Source organism: Macaca nemestrina, chromosome 8, assembly GCF_043159975.1.
Source record: "Macaca nemestrina isolate mMacNem1 chromosome 8, mMacNem.hap1, whole genome shotgun sequence".
NCBI classification, from domain to species: domain Eukaryota; kingdom Metazoa; phylum Chordata; class Mammalia; order Primates; family Cercopithecidae; genus Macaca; species Macaca nemestrina.
Genome location: NC_092132.1, coordinates 118,625,623 through 118,643,249, shown reverse-complemented (window position 1 = coordinate 118,643,249; position 17,627 = coordinate 118,625,623). Strand labels below are relative to the sequence as shown.

The 17,627-nt window shown below is 40.7% G+C and overlaps 1 protein-coding gene and 1 long non-coding RNA gene across 9 annotated transcripts in view; one reads left to right on the top strand and one right to left on the bottom strand.

The window, feature by feature from the left end:
- Positions 1-17,627, bottom strand: part of LOC139355872 (uncharacterized) — a 404,625-nt gene that overhangs the window by 26,338 nt on the left and 360,660 nt on the right. The window lies entirely within an intron of this gene.
- Positions 1-17,627, top strand: part of LOC105476601 (unc-5 netrin receptor D) — a 571,609-nt gene that overhangs the window by 488,267 nt on the left and 65,715 nt on the right. For 6 of the 8 annotated variants that reach the window (XM_011732691.3, XM_071068400.1, XM_071068401.1 and 3 more), the window contains 3 exons: positions 4,483-4,668; positions 8,427-8,804; positions 16,899-16,983. In XM_011732691.3, the coding sequence (XP_011730993.1) occupies positions 4,483-4,668; positions 8,427-8,804; positions 16,899-16,983 (649 nt within the window). The remainder of the gene's footprint in view (positions 1-4,482; positions 4,669-8,426; positions 8,805-16,898; positions 16,984-17,627) is intronic. The other 2 variants (XM_011732689.3, XM_011732685.3) reach the window with 1 other exon arrangement.

The following is a 17,627-nucleotide window of genomic DNA, read 5'->3' as shown; positions in this document are numbered from 1 at the left end:
GTTAAAGATGGTGAAGAGTTGGTTACTAGCTTCATCATGAATGAATGGTCACTGAGCACCTACCCAGATGGTAGGCCTCTCCTCTTCTTATAACAACACTTTATGTATTCAAGATCACCAGGAAGTCACTTTACAGCACCCTTTTCTTCAGGACAATGAACTCATAAACATTTCCTCTCCAGGGTCCTAGTTTCCAGATCTCGATTAATCTTTTCAGCCTTCTCTGCAGATGCTTTGTGTCCCTTCCAGCCATGAGTACATTCCTCAGTAGTTTCTGACTGATTTGGAATACAAGAGATTTCGCAGTCAGTGCTCTACATTGTTTGTGGGGTTTGGGGCTTTCTTAATACCTGTAGATTGTAGACAGTAATTTTCTCTACCACCTGGTGAGTCCTCTCAAGCTTTGCCTGAAGCTTTTGTGACTCTCGGAAAGAGGAAAATAGGGATGAAGAAAACAGGAAAGACGTTTGTAACACATTGGTATGTAAAGCTTCGTTTATGAAACGGAAAGTCAGCGGAAAGTATCCTGTGCCCACAAAGAGACAGAATAGCCTGCTCAGTCAGGGCTTTTGTTCAGAATCACTTTGAGCAAACAAACCAGCCACACTGTACTTGAGAGACCGGATAGGTATAAACATATGTGTAAATGTAAACGAAAAGAGAGTCCTGGCAGCAGGGGTTCTAAAATCAACCTAAGACTGTGGTTTCTTTGATGTTTCTTTTCTCACAGTTGGAGGCCAGGCAAGCAATCAATAAAGAGCTGTTCATGATGATTGGCAAGTTTCCCTGGGAAGTTATAGAGATATTGTAGCTTTTGAAGAGTTTAAAGCAGTTAGGGAAAACAAAGCAACTCACTGGCATTTGGAAAATTAACAATAAAAAGTACAACCCAAATTGAAATCTAGGAAGTACAAGTGATACAAGTTGTTCAGAAGACCACAGGGTGGCAGCACTGACTGGATTGGCCAAGACGGAATCACCTCCATGGGAGAGGAGGACCTTGCACTGGGTACTCTGACTGATGGGTAGATGGAGAGGGCTAGGGTCTAGATGCCTAATGGAGTTGGGGTGGGGGGGTATATATTACACTGACTACTACATATGGCCTTTTGTTAGCAGGTGTCCATCTAGCAGAGATATCAATTACAGTTGCACTTGGGATGAATGACAATGCAATAAAGGGCTGAAAGGCTGAGCACAGGAATGGTTATGGGAACAGTTGCCAGTCCCTGGGAAGTGACTGCACCTTGTGGTCCTGTTGCTAGAGCAATTCTCCCAGGAATGAGGGGCAGAGGCCTCCAAGGTTCTTTGGGAGAGCTGTGTGCTTGTGTGCATGTATGCACATGTGTGTATGTGATGATTCTTCAGGGGCAATGCTTAAGTGCACATGTACTTACACACACACACACAAGACTTTCTCCTTTCTCTCATGAAGCCAGAATAAAAAATCTAGAACTAAACCTTTGGGCCAATACTGAACACATGAAAGAGAATCACTTCAACTTTTGTAAACACACAGAAATCTTTACAAAGAAAGCCACTGTGTGCTCTTGGAAAGAAAGATCAGAAAACAGCAGGATGGGGGTGTGGGTGGGAAGAGGAAAAAGAATGAGATGAAGTACAACCAGGTAGATCAAAAAGAGAAGGGTAAAAAGAAAAGAAAGAAGAAAGAGGCACAGTGACTCACCTGTAGAAGAATGTGAGCTGTAGGTAAAGTCTGGTTCTGTCTCCTGAGGTGTAAAATGTGGCTTTGAGGACTTGTGTATACCTCTGTGACTGCACTTGAAATACTCAGATCTCATCACTACCTTGTCCTTACCACCTTTAGACAAGAAATGACTAAGAATATGAGCCACATGTTAATTCATCCACGCATCTTCATTGTTGCCCCTCAATAAATATTTGTTGAGTTAGTGAAATTATTGTAAGCTGAGTTTTGTAATTCCCAGGATAAACTGTTCTGTAAAATAATTACTGCTTTGCTTATCTCTCTATGGGCATCCCTTTCCTCTGCCACTTAGCTTGTAGATCAAGCTGTCCCAGTGTCAGGGTGAGCCTTAGGGGAACCAGTACTCGCCATGCAGGTCTCTGTCCTTTCTTTCCCTACCCTGTCCCTGAAGTTCCTCTACTCATTTTTAAAATTCTGTAATTTAGTATTTTATTCCTTTGAATTAAGTCAAATGGATTCTACAGATGTTCCTGGGAGAGGAAACACACTGAACCATATTAAACATTGATACTTTGGTATCAATACTTTGGTCTGCAGGCATACATAGGGTTATTCCTAAAAGCAGGATCTGGAGGGAGAATGAGAATTCTGGTTACCTGGTAGGGAGGGAGTAGAAACATAAAAGACAAAACGTCAATCCAGGGGAACAAAGAAAACTTGTTCCTGCTGCTTGGTTTTGTCTTAGGATGTTCACTGCCACCAAAATCCATTTCCAGCCCAGGCGTCTTGCCCTGGTCATCCTCCTGGCTTCTGGTCCTTCCTATTTTAGTACCTGGAAAACTGAAGATGCCTTTGTCTCTACTTTGTCAACTCAGCAATAAAGGAGTTGCATTCTGCACACTGCCAGGCTGCTTCTCTGTATGTGCTCATTTGCTGACCAGGTGTGTTCTCCCCAGATACACTTTTTAAGGTGAGAGTGTCATCCATCAGCAGTGCCCAAGGAACTGGAGGAAAGGGAGGGAAAATGCTAGTTAGTTTCAATCCAAAGTTCCCTCACTGCTTCCCATACACTGGCATGATGCATCTGCTGTGTTCTGCGTTCTCTGCTCTGGGAATAATTATTCCCTCCAAGGTACTTAATTGAGTAGAGTGAAGGTGGGAGCTTAAGAACGATAGCTGCCCTCCTTCTTCCCCCACATGACAGAGGCACATGTGGAAACTGAGGTCATTTATCATCTCAGCCATGGTTATGAGTGGTTGGAGAAATAGGCTCCATTCCTGTCTCTCTCACCTTTGAATCATCATGAAGCTGGAATGGAAGTCTAAATCACACCCTGTTTCTGAGCAGCCATCATGCTGTTCTGGCGATTAAAGGTATTTGATAAACCTCTGACCTTTCAGATGCTGGGGTTTTTTTTGGTTTTTTTTTGTTTTGTTTTTTGTTTTGTTTTTTTTGATGGTTGTATTCTCACTTGAGAATTATTTTTATGTGTTTATCGCCCTATTACTGGACCAGTTCTGCTTGATTTCCTCGTTCACTCTTCAATTTGGTAGCACCTTATTTTACACTCCACTAACTTTGTCGAAAATAAATTCACTTTCCTTGTGTGGTTAGTATTACTCATTTGATAACATAAGTACCATATTAGGGTGCGGTGAATGCATAGTAAGTGCTGCACAATTACAAGGTAAACATATGATAGGTTTATTTTATCCTCTAAGCCCAACACAGGGGTGACAGAGTAATTACTTTTGGACCCATTAAGTGTACTTACCACATAATCTGTAGGAAGATTAACTATGTAGTTAGCATTTGCCATCTTCCATTTTCACACACCTTCTAAGATTACACCTCTTTGAGGCTTATGTTATCTCAGATAAATCTCATGTGCTGTATTGCAGGAACCATCATGGATCTGCTACAGGAATAACTACACCCAACGCACCTCTAGAAAAAGGGTGAAAAGCAGCTACAGCACATCTCATGGGGTGGGGAGGCACCCACATTCTAAATCCAAACTAACGCTTTTATTTTTGCTTTGCCCATGCATTCAATAGGATGGAGTAGGAGAGGTATGGGAGAAACAGCATATGCCGTCTTAGCGACCCGTCCTCTTCCACAATAAATTATTAGAGTCTAGCATTTAATTGGTGTCAGAAAACATCTACCATGGACATAACAGCACCTGGGACCACGACCTTCATATCCCACAATAAAATTCTCTCATAATGACTATATGCCCTAAACTGATGTTGTCAGTGTACTCTTAATGATTTGTGCCAATGCTAAAATTCATATCTGTGAACTCTGGTCTTTTTCTCAACTCATAGACTTTGTGTTATCTCCTTGCCCTAGACTGCTCTCTGCAAATGCATGTGCCCCAGGTTTCACATAAGCAGAGCAGATCACCCATATTTTACCACTGTGTGTGGGTCTGCCCTCGCTCTGGTAAAAGGAAAATATAAAAAGTGTTTTGCAGATAAACATGACATCCTAAACTAAGGAGGTGTCTGCTCTTACTAGAAAAAAAATACTATTTTCTTTGCAAAATTGATTATCTTCAAGAGTCTATTACATGCTAAGCTACCTTAGTGCAGTTAAGATACTTGCCTAGCATCCCTTTCATTTATACACGGCATTTTAGAAATATGATTATTGTGTGAAAATGAGTACAACTTGTGTTCACTGTACATCTGGCATTTTCTCTGAGCAGTAGCTCCAAAAATCCAATAGCATTTCCTTTTGTATCCCTGAGTGGTTCTTTGGTTTTGTGCTCATGCTGGTCGCTTATGATTTCTCTTGTGTCTTTCAGGCATAGAGAATGCCAGTGACATTGCTTTGTACTCGGGCTTGGGTGCTGCCGTCGTGGCTGTTGCAGTCCTGGTCATTGGTGTCACCCTTTATAGACGGAGCCAGAGTGACTATGGCGTGGACGTCATTGACTCTTCTGCATTGACAGGTGGCTTCCAGACCTTCAACTTCAAAACAGTCCGTCAAGGTCAGCGGCGTAGGTCCCTCCACACCTCGTCCTCAGTACCATAGACTACGCTCACACTGGACCCCAGCCTTCTCCTGGGCCCCGTGTGAAGGTAGCTCTTGGCACGGGGAGCCGCTGCCAAATTGTCTTCACACATGAACAGACCAGGCTGGGTGAAGTGGTCTGCTTATCTCCTTGTCTGCCACAAGGACAAGAGGATCTTGGTTTATTATCAGCAACATTTTCAATGAGGCATTTCCATTTTTGATGTACAGTCAGTCTAATGAGTTATTTTATTTCAAATTATACTTCTTTTTAAAAATGTCCTTTTGAGAATGTATATTTAGTTAACCCAAGTATTGATTATTCAAGACCGAGGACTAACACCTATATCACAACCTCCCAGGTATATTTATTACCCTATTTATGAAGTGGAGTAATTTTGTTATTTCTATTTTAAATAAGTAAACAAATTTTAGAGAATAGATGGTGGGTCAGCCAGCCAGGGGGAAAAAATGAAATTCCAGCCTAAATGACTCTCAGCTGTTGCCAAGTCCAAGCAATCTTTAGTTGTGGGGGAAGGAAAATCTATCATGTCAAACTGTAGCAATACTCATTTTCAAAACAGTCATTTAATTCTCTTATAGGAACCAAATCTGTTCCTTATTGCAAGGTGGGGATGAAACATACACGGCTTTCATTTTAGAAAAAAATGAAACTGTCTCTTTTCAGAGGATGAAGTTTTCTACCTTGACCCTCATCGTCAATATCGTCACCTTTATTTCTGTTTATTGTGCATCAGTGATGCCTACAGCGAAGTCTCAGTGCAAGGCAGTGATTGACTAGACAGGCTTCCGAAGTGGAAACACAGGCATGCTGGAAAAAATTGAGAGATGGCCAGAGAGATGAGTACCTTCCCTCTTGCCATTCACTTCTGGGCACCTCAGAGTTAGGCCTCAAAAGGGACACATCCCCTACATTTGGACATATAGTTTAGTATATGTAGAGAATTGGAAATAAACCCAAATATAGAACTGATTTTTTAAGTGGTATTACCCGAGCTGGAGTGCAGTGGTGTAATGGTAGCTCACTGTAGCCTCCCACCCATGGGCTTAAGTGATCCTTCCACCTCAGCAGCTGGGACTGCAGGCATATGTTGCGGCACCAAGCTAAGTTTTTGTTTTATTTCTATTTTTTCTAAAGACAGGGTCTCACTATGTTGCTCAGGCTGGTCTCGAACTTGTGACCTCAATGATCCTCCCACCTTAGCCTCTGAAAGTGCTGGGATTACAGGAATGAGTTACTGGGTCAAGAACTGATTTTTATGCTACATAAAAAACTAGCAACATATTTTCATCAAGTAATAAAATATCTTAGACCATAACACTTGAAAATAGAGGAGCAATATTAGTGTGAGAGACAGTTTTGTGCATAAGACCATAGGCCTTGAAGTTAGATTTTAGTCTAAAACTGCTATCAGTCAGTCTGTTATCCTCTTAGTCTCAAGTTTTAGAGCTATAAAATGGGGTTAGTAACATTCACCTCAAAGTGTTCTTGTGAGGATGATAGATTACCTGGAACAACATGGGTAAGCCCTTGGCATATGGGTGCTCACAAATGCGGTGAATAGAGTTCTAGAAGCTGTTTGTTTCCTCTTACCTTAGCACAGGATGCCAGCGTCTTCCATGGAGCACCAGGCAGCAGGTGAGAGGGGTGGATCCCTGGCCTACACATGTCTGGGGAGTGCTGACTTACCTACACTTAAACACAACTTATGTGTATTGTGAATCTCTTAAGACTGTATGAGTCTTACCAAACTTATCTGACCGTTTTGTTTTATTTTTGTTTTTGGCCAAGAACATCACAGAACTAATGATACAAGCAAAGTACTTTGGCAAACATCACTCTCTGTGTATTTATTATGGTGATCTGCCTCATGCTGATATCATGTGGTTTTCGCCTCCACTGTCTTAGATCCATTTTTGAGCAATACATCAAGTGTCCCAGCAAGTTGAATACTGGGCCTTTTAAATAGAATGCCATACACAGAACAGACCAGGGACTTGTAAAAGGATTTCCAAAGAGAAGATTGGGGTGACCAGGGGTGCATAACTGGTGCTGGTCAGACTTCAGTCAAGCTGGCAGCCAATTTTCTCTGACCCTGGATGATATCATATGTACGTATGTCCAGAATCAGGCATTTCCCACTCAAGTGCTATCTCATTCTAGGAAATATTGTTGCTTCCTTGTATCACTTAGGCTAGGCAGATCTTCTAAGCGTAGCCAAAAATTAAACTTCAGAGGCCAGGGCTTGAGATAAAAGAGTCAGGTGACTGAGGCATATGGGCTTTTGAGGTCTCCATGGAATCTCCTGTTCTAAACTCTTTTCTAATCTAAGATGGGTTTTGGTCCTGCTTCTTGCCTGGGAAGACCATGAACAGGAGCAAAATGGTCACCTATAGAACTCAGTGCAGACCTGCTAGAAAGCACAACTCCCTGTGCCTGGGTCTTGATACAACATGCCCATGCATGGAAAACAAACAAACAAACAAACAAAAAACACATCATCAAGGATCCTTTACCTCTATAGCATTATTTATTTCATCCAATTTGTGTATTTTCCTTTATTACTCTGGATTCTTAGAGCATCAGAACAAGAGGTGGGAAAAATCAGGATGATAGATTCCCTGCTGGTGTTGCTGCAAATTATGAAAATGGAAAAACAATAGAGGCTAATACAATATGGCCCAGAATTGCAACGTTTTCAAAAAGATCATACTTTAAACATTTTTGTCAGGCCCCAAAGGAAAATTGTTTAATATGGTTTGGCTTTCAATTTGAGATGTCACATTGACAGACTGATATGGGTGGGAAGCTTGGGACTGAGGGTTATTTTGTTATTTACTAATAAATGAGATTACTTCATCACAAGAAAATATCACAGCATTTCTTTTTAATATTTGGCTTGGAAAAAATTGGCGAGCCCTAGCAGATGACAAAGCCCAATTTCTCATGTTTTTGCAAAGATGTTATATATATTTTTTTCCCTTTGAGACAGAAAGGAAACCATAATAAGCTGCTCCCTATGTGGAATCTAAGCGTCTCACTGTCTCTGGGTGGTGCATTCTTTCCCTCACAGAGTGACATATGAGTTATTAGAGCAAATTAGCTATTCAGATGTGGTGCGATTCATGAGATGCCCTGACCCTTTTGCTCTGAGGACAAATCATTTCCTCCCCAGCTCCAGAATCTATGCAGAATTCCATAGGAAATGCACTGGAACCAAAGTAGCTTCTGTTATAAACAGCACTACCTAGTCACCGCGCTGTGTCATCTCTTGCCATTTAAAATGAACAGATGTTATTTTTGCTCAAAACTCAACTGCAAAACATCTTTCTCCATCCTCCCCCCACTTTTTTTTTTGTTGTTATTTTAGCTTCTCTTTGCCAGTTGAAATAATCACATAAACCATAATACCTGAGTTCGTTGCTGGAGAGAATGCCAGAAATACTTGTTTTGAAAAGATAGCAAGGAAAGATCTCTGGAAAGTGAAAGATTTGGGTCAGTGCCATTTAGAGAATGGACTGTGGAAGCCAGGGCTCTTGATTCAAAAGTTCTAGTCACTAGCACCTAACCTGGCAGGGTGGGCCTGAAGAGCTAGCTTGGATTGGAACCGCTGGCAGCCATGCAGGCTGTTGTACAGTTTGTAGAGGCAGAAGTACAGGGGTAACTGAGAAGCCTTTTAGTTTCTGAGTGACAGATCAATTTTCTTTTACCAGGTAACTCCCTGCTCCTGAATTCCGCCATGCAGCCAGATCTGACAGTGAGCCGGACATACAGTGGACCCATCTGTCTGCAGGACCCTCTGGACAAGGAGCTCATGACAGAGTCCTCACTCTTTAACCCTTTGTCGGACATCAAAGTCAAAGTCCAGAGCTCATTCATGGTTTCCCTGGGAGTGTCGGAGAGAGCTGAGTACCATGGCAAGAATCATTCCAGGACTTTTCCCCATGGAAACAACCATAGCTTTAGTACAATGCATCCCAGAAACAAAACACCCTACATCCAAAATCTGTCATCACTCCCCACAAGGACAGAACTGAGGACAACTGGTGTCTTTGGCCATTTAGGGGGGCGCTTAGTAATGCCAAATACAGGTGGGTGGTAAGTGTGTGTTTGTGTATTTTCCAACGTATAAATGTTTCATTTTTACACAGTTACTTCCCATCAGATTCATTTTATGATGTTTACCATCCCCTCATCAGACCTGCAAACACTGCAGCTCCACTAGTCCACTTGATTTACACAGCAAACCAGAACCAGCGCTGAGATTAGATTTTGCAGTCTTCATCTCAGCATGGACTGAATGCTCCCTTTGATTCCCTATTAGAGCTGACAACTATATTTGCCTAAGGTTTGGGTAGTCCCCAGGCTTTAAGCCCCTTCGGAGTGTATTTCCTAGGCATGATCAGAAAGCACTGAAAAAATTCTCTGGCATGACAGACCAGGGCCCCATGTTTACATGTAAGCATGGTTTATGTATAAGTTTGATAATTTAGATAATTTAGTGAAACGGCATCTCATCAGTAACTGACCTAATGAACACTCCATAGCCCTTGCTATAGTGTTACTCTCTGATGAGCAATCGTGAGGGGTCGTTGTGGAGTTGCTCTTTTGAATTCAAACTTCAGTTCCAGGGCTGTGTCAGTATAATGAATTCTCACATATTTTTTCCTCCATTTGGCTGGAAGAGAGGAGATTTTCATGATGTTTTGACATGATACTTAAGGTATCCAGCCCAAATGATATCCTTTCTATGGATTAGTTTTCAGAGTTGCTGCCTAAGACCTAAGTGGATGGTAGACAAGGTCAATTTCTGCTCGGATTTCTAAGCAATGAGAATTACATAGTGCACTGAAGCAGGTAGTGATCTGCTGGCTGCTAAGAAGGAAGAGAATCTGTTGGATCTGTGTTTATCAAACAACAGGTCAGCATTGAGTCAGGGACATTATAGTTTAGACAGATGTCTCTATATCTGTGGAGGGTAGAACTAACCAACCTCTCAAATCAAGCATTTCATCCCATAAATAAAATCTGTGATAGGACTAGTCTGATTCTACCATTCTAGCTAACTGACCCCTCTAGTAGCTTAGAGACTGGAGACTGAAATTCATTTCTAGTTGATGAATGTTGTCTTGTTCTCCCCTAGAGCAATTACTTTCTTAAAATCTTCATTTCAAAACATATTTTACTTCATCAAAATAGCCCTCAATGGCAGCCATAATGGAAAGGTTTTGTTTTTTAAATTTCTAATTCTCTAAATCTTCCTTGGTCAGTGTTTTAGGACATGGTAAGGATCTTGGTTCAAATGTGTATGTGTGTCAATGTGTGAATGACTATGCATGATTTAATTCTTCCAGTTGGTAACTGGCAAATAGGAGACTTGATGGATAGTGAGTCAATCAGCCATATTTACCAATTAACTTTTCTGTAAGAATCTATAAACTAAACATGTGAGTCCTGAGGAAAGAAAAAGAATACCACCCTTGCCCTCTCAAAAAGAATAGGACGTATCAGAATTATACAAATTTTGGCAGGGTGTGGTGGCACACACCTGTAGTCCCAGCTACTCAGGAAGCTGAGGTGGGGAAATCGCTTGAGTCTAGGAATTCGAGACCAGTGAGGGCAACATAGGAAGTTGCTGTCTCTAAAAAAAATGACATAAAAACAAAAATACAGAATCATATAAAGCCGTGCATTAAGTTGTGCATTTATTTTATCTCTTTTTAGCTCCTGCTTGGCACTTACAAGGCTCTCAGTGGTTATTAGTTGATAAACTGCCCATTACTCCTTCTCTCTATTTGCATCCTCCTTTCTTAGTGTATGTATGTGTGTGTGCGCATCTGTTTATCCATGTGTAGAGGGAGTGCCATGACCAACCCTTTCATTGGCGGTGTTTGTTGTTCATCAAAGACAGCGAGATGAAATCATGATGAACCAGAGATTTATCTTCACCTCTGACTCGAGCAGCACTCATGTTGAAAACTAAAAGTTCTGACAGCATTGTCAGTGATTCCCAAACAGTTTCTCCCTGAAATGGGGCATTTTCAAAGCTCCTGACAAGAAGTGTTGGACAAGATTGAAGCTGTTCACTAGGAATGAGTTTGATGTAAAATAACTGTGGAGAAATAAAACATATGCTCCGTTATTTGCAGGAAATAAATGTAAAATATGCCCTAGGGAGCAAAAGTATAAAGAAAGCAAGGCACTGAGATTAGATTGCTCTAATGCCATCCATCCTAAATTGTTGTATGGTGCCTGGCAGTGATTTCTCCAAAAGGTTAGGGTGGTCTCCACACTCTAGAAATTATTTATTATTCCAAATATAAAACAGGAAGCTCAGACTGGTGCTTCTGTGGTCATATCAAATAAAAGGCTGTCGGGGTAGCAGGTGGAGTATGGGGGTATTATATTTTTCTTTTCTTTTTTTTTTTTTTTTTTTTTTTAGACGGAGTCTCGCTCTGCCGCCCAGGCTGGAGTGCAGTGGCCGGATCTCAGCTCACTGCAAGCTCCGCCTCCCGGGTTCATGCCATTCTCCTGCCTCAGCCTCCCGAGTAGCTGGGACTACAGGCGCCTGCCACCTCGCCCGGCTAGGTTTTTGTATTTTTTAGTAGAGACGGGGTTTCACCGTGTCAGCCAGGATGGTCTCGATCTCCTGACCTCGTGATCCGCCCGTCTCGGCCTCCCAAAGTGCTGGGATTACAGGCTTGAGCCACCGCGCCCGGCCTATATTTTTCTTTAATCAGAGATAACTGGCGAATGACATATTGAAATGAATTCTACTTTAGGGGATCATAGGCATAAAGCTGTCCCGGAGTGTCTCTCGTTCTTCACGATCTGTAATTTGCCACTCCCCACGTGCCTTTGTGTATGACTATTTCAGACTCCACATAGTATTTGCATGTTCGGGCATGAGGAGCAGGAGAAGTATGTTTGAAAGATAACACCATTTCTGATTGAAGAGAGAAAAATCATTTAAAGCTCCAGTGATCCTATAGATTCAGGTTGAATTTAGGAGTATTCTGAATAATGTCTCAATCTAAAGACAGAGAATTAAGCCAACTTGAAAGGAATAAGGTGTGATCTGCACAGACAGCTCTTCCTCAATTGTCCTCACACATACATCTTCTGTTTTGTTATGAGAGTTGGCCATCAGGCTATGATGATCTACAGAAGCTAACATGTCTCGGAACCTGGCATTTTTACTAAGAATTTTGAATCCTGTTTCATTTATATCTTCATGATGTGTTTATTGGCTTCCTGCTCCATGAGTGGCATTGTGATAAGTGTAATTGATTTAATATTATTATTATTGCTTGATGATTGTTTCCTGTACTTCCAAGTTGGAAGAATTCAGACTGCATGTCTCTGTCATCATAATGACCTAGAGAGCCTGAAAGAGCAGCAGCAGAGAGGAAGTTTTAAGTCAAACTAAGAGAAGACAGAATGTCAAGGGCGTGTATTCAGGTTGACTTCCAAGCACACTGGATGTCCTACGTATTGCAACTTGTGGTTAGCAGCAGGGAGGGTTATAATGGAGGCCCCTTCATTTGGCAACTACATTTAAGGAAGAATAGACAATAGAGGGAAGAGCCTCTCTAAGTGTGGCCATTATAGTTCTGTTGACATTAAGGTCCAGAACATAAATGGATCTCCATGCTACAAAGCTGTAACCAAGATTTAAATGTGCCTTATTCTTAGTGCTGGTGAAAGATACTGATAACTAGCATATTACTGAATAATGCTTATAATGGGAATCATAAATAACTTGTTTTGCAATGAGGTTTACATTTTTTGTTTTTGTAGCTGCTAACAGGCACATAGAAGGAGATCAGGAAAGCCTGCCATCTCTAGATTTAAATTACAATAACAACCTGAAAGTTTTCTGAGTGATTACATTAGCTCTAATGAAAGGAAAAGAAGGTGAGAGCTGCCTTACTCAAAGAATAGGAGAGTGCCTTCAGATTTTATTTTGTAAGGATCTTGTTGTTTCTCTATTTCATTTCTTTTTTTTTTATTATTATGCTTTAAGTTCTAGGGCACATGTGCATAATGTGCAGGTTTGTTACATATGTATATATGTGCCATGTTGGTGTGCTGCACCCATTAACTCGTCATTTACATTAGGTATACCTCCTAATGCTATCCCCCCTCCCCCCTCCCCACAATAGGACCCGGTGTGTGATGTTCCCCTTCCTGTATCCAAGTTATCTCATTGTTCAATACCCACCTATGAATGAGAACATGTGGTATTTGGTTTTCTGTTCCTGTGATAGTTTGCTGAGAATTATGGTTTCCAGCTGCTTCTGTGTCCCTACAAAGGACACAAACTCATCCGTTTTTATGGCTGCATAGTATTCCATGGTGTATATGTGCCACATTTTCTTAATCCAGTCTGTCACGGATGGACATTTGGGTTGATTCCAAGTCTTTGCTATTGTGAATAGTGCCACAATAAACATATGTGTGCTTGTGTCTTTATAGCAGCATGATTTATAATCCTTTGGGTATATACCCAGTAATGGGATGGCTGGGTCAAATGGTATTTCTAGTTCTAGATCCTTGAGGAATCGCCACACTGTTTTCCACAATGGTTGAACTAGTTTACAGTACCACCAACAGTGTAAAAGTGTTCCTATTTCTCCACAAACTCTCCAGCACCTGTTGTTTCCTGATTTGTTAATGATTACCATTCTAACAGGTGTGAGACGATATCTCATTATGGTTTTGATTTGCATTTCTCTGATGGCAAGTGATGATGAGCATTTTCTCATGTGTCTGCTGGCTGTATGAATGTCTTCTTTTGAAAAGTGTCTGTTCATATCCTTTGCCCACTTTTTGATGGGGTTGTTTTTTTCTTGTAAATTTGATTGAGTTCTTTATAGGTTCTGGATATTAGCCCTTTGTCAGATGAGTAGATTGCAAACATTTTCTCCCATTCTGTAGGTTGCCTGTTCACTCTGATGGTAGTTTCTTTTGCTGTGCAGAAACTCTTTAGTTTAATTAGATCCCATTTGTCAATTTTGGCTTTTGTTGCCGTTGCTTTTGGTGTTTTAGACATGAAGTCCTTGCCCATGCCTATGTCCTGAATGGTATTACCTAGGTTTTCTTCTAGGGTTTTTATGGTTTTAGGTCTAACATTTAAGTCTCTAATCCATCTTGAATTAATTTTCATATAAGGAGTAAGGAAAGGATCCAGTTTCAGCTTTCTACTTATGGCTAGCCAATTTTCCTAGCGTCATTTATTAAATAGGGAATCCTCTCCCCATTTGTTGTTTTTGTCAGGTTTGTGAAAGATCAGATGGCTGTAGATGTGTGGTATTATTTCTGAGGGCTCTGTTCTGTTCCATTGGTCTATATCTCTGTTTCGGTACCAGTACCATGCTGTTTTGGTTACTGTAGCCTTGTAGTATAGTTTGAAGTCAGGTAGCGTGATGCCTCCAGCTTTGTTCTTTTGGCTTAGGATTGTCTTGGCAATGCGGGCTCTTTTTTGTTTCCATATGAACTTTAAAGCAGTTTTTTCCAGTTCTGTGAAGAAAGTCATTGGAAGCGTAATGGGGATAGCATTGAATCTATAAATTACCTTGGGCAGTATGGCCATTTTCACAATATTGATTCTTCCTATGCAAGAGCATGGTATGTTCTTCCATTTGTTTGTGTCTTCTTTTATTTCACTGAGCAGTGGTTTGTAGTTCTCCTTGAAGAAGTCCTTCACATCCCTTGTAAGTTGGATTCCTAGGTATTTTATTCTCTTTGAAGCTATTGTGAATGGTAGTTCATTCATGATTTGGCTCTCTGTTTGTCTCTTACTGGTATATAAGAATGCTTGTGATTTTTGCACATTGATTTTCTATCCTGAGACTGCTGAAGTTGCTTATCAGCTTAAGGAGATTTTGGACTGAGACAATGGGGTTTTCTAAATATACAATCATGTCATCTGCAAACAGGGACAATTTGACTTCTTCTTTTCCTAACTGAATACCCTTGATTTCTTTCTCTTGCCTGATTGCCCTAGCCAGAACTTCCAACACTATGTTGAATAGGAGTGGTGAGAGAGGGCATCCCTGTCTTGTGCCAGTTTTCAAAGGCAATGCTTCCAATTTTTGCCCATTCAGTATGATATTGGCTGTGGGTTTGTCATAAATAGCTCTTATTATTTTGAGATATGTTCCATCAATACCGAATTTATTGAGAGTTTTTAGCATGAAGGGCTGTTGAATTTTGTCAAAGGCCTTTTCTGCATCTATTGAGATAATCGTGGTGTTTGTCTTTGGTTCTGTTTCTATGCTGGATTACGTTTATTGATTTGCATATGTTGAACCAGCCTTGCATCCCAGGGATGAAGCCCACTTGTTCATGGTGGATAAGCTTTTTGATGTGCTGCTGGATTTGGTTTGCCAGTATTTTATTGAGGATTTTTGCATCGATGTTCATCAAGGATATTGGTCTTAAATTCTCTTTTTTTTTTTTTGCTGTATCTCTGTCAGGCTTTGGTATCAGGATGATGTTGGCCTCATAAAATGAGTTAGGGAGGATTCCCTCTTTTTCTATTGATTGGAATAGTTTCAGAAGGAATGGTGCCAACTCCTCCTAGTACCTCTGGTAGAATTCAGCTGTGAATCCATCTGGTCCTGAACTTTTTTTGGTAGGCTATTAATTATTGCCTCAATTTCAGAGCCTGCTATTGGTCTATTCAGGGATTCAACTTCTTCCTGGTTTAGTCTTGGGAGAGTGTAAGTGTCCAGGAAATTATCCATTTCTTCTAGGTTTTCTAGTTTATTTGTGTAGAGGTGTTTATAGTATTCTCTGATGGTAGTTTGTATTTCTGTGGGGTCGGTGGTGATATCCCATTTATCATTTTTTATTGTATCTATTTGATTCTTCTCTCTTTTCTTCTTTATTAATCTTGCTAACGGTCTATCAATTTTGTTGATCTTTTCAAAAAACCAGCTCCTGGATTCATTTATTTTTTTGGAGGGTTTTTTGTGTCTCTATCTCCTTCAGTTCTGCTCTGATCTTAGTTATTTCTTGCCTTCTGCTAGCTTTTGAATGTGTTTGCTCTTGCTTCTCTAGTTCTTTTAATTGTGATGTTAGGGTGTCAATTTTAGATCTTTCCTGCTTTCTCTTGTGGGCATTTAGTGCTATAAATTTCCCTCTACACACTGCTTTAAATGTGTCCCAGAGATTCTGGTATGTTGTATGTTGGTTCTCATTGGTTTCAAAGAACATCTTTATTTCTACCTTCATTTTGTTATGTACCCAGTAGTCATTCAGGAGCAGGTTATTCAGTTTCCATGTAGTTGAGCGGTTTTGATTGAGTTTCTTAGTCTTGAGTTCTAGTTTGATTGCACTGTGGTCTGAGAGACAGTTTGTTATAATTTCTGTTCTTCAAGAAGCTACATTAAAGAGAATCCCTGCCCTCCTAGACTCTTCTCTCTTGGCCAAGGTACAGTATTTTCTTCATAGAGGAAAGAGAGGACCTTTAAGATGCAGTGAGATGTGGCTTCCTGTGCCTTCCCTTCCTGCATTGTATGATTTTATGTAAGGAAGGCTGCTAGTTTTTTCAATCTGACATTGACATGACTCTGGTTAAGTAACCTTTCACCTTAACCCTTTCTAGCTTGTTTGCTAGAAAGGGTTATACTGGATGCACAATAACCTATAAGGCTCCTAAGCACATCAGATACTTTCACTTTCTGTTTTTCTTGACAAAATGCAACACCCCACTGAGTACCACCTTCACCTTGCTTCCAGATGCACCATTGGTAAGACAGCTTCCTCTCCATCATTTCATGTAGGTTTGCAGGAAATAAACAAATAGAGAAATACCTTTTTAAAATTTTGGAGCAGATTAAGTGATGCGTGGATAAACTCTTACATTCTCAGATATGTTTAATACTGCCTGGTCTTAGAACACTCAATCTTTTAAAATAATTAATGCTGGGATGACTTGAAATTTTAAAAAAGTAATCTGAGTACTCAGTTGAATAATATGCCCTTCTTTATGTCACTGTTATAAAACAATGTTTTTCCTGTTATAATCTTGAACCTTAAACTTTCCAAGGATTGAGATTTCATAAATTGCCATGAGAAAGTAGCTTGTTTTTCAAGTATCTGTAAGATACTTGAGTGAGGAACTTCAAGATAATTGGAAAACTCTATGAATAACCTGTTGGCTTTTTCCATTTTAGGGGTGAGCTTACTCATACCGCATGGTGCCATCCCAGAGGAGAATTCTTGGGAGATTTATATGTCCATCAACCAAGGTGAACCCAGGTGAGAGACACAGAATGGCATATTAAAGACAGTGGCTCATGCCTCTAATCCCAGTACTTTGGGAGGCTGAGGCGGGCAGATCACTTGAGGTCAGGAGTTCGAGACCAGCCTGGCCAACATGGCGAAAGCCTGTCTCTACTAAAAATACAAAAAAATTAGCCAGGCATGGTGGTGCATGCCTGTAATCCCAGCTACTCAGGAGGCTGAGGCTGGAAAATCACTTGAACCTGGAAGGGAGAGGATGCGGTGAGCCAAGATCGTGCCACTGCATTTCAGCCTGGGCGACAGTGAGATTCCATACAACAACAACAACAAAAAAGACATTTTAAATATGTAATGGAACTTCTGTGGAAAATCTGAAACTATTAAGAGAATGAGACTTAGAGGTGTATAGATGAGATCATAAACTCCTTCACTCTAGAAAGGGAAAAAACAGTTGCAAAACTATTGGCTGAAATGAAACCATACATGACTCCACATTTTTATGGTCACCAGTCTCTACACAAGAGACACCAAAGGGAAAAGAGTGAATTGTTAGACAGGTCAGAAGTAGGGCCACTCCATAAACAGTGAGTGTCTCACAGAGTCTTCCTCTCCAAAGAAAATATCCCCAGAGGCACTCACTGGTGCTAAGCCTTAGACAA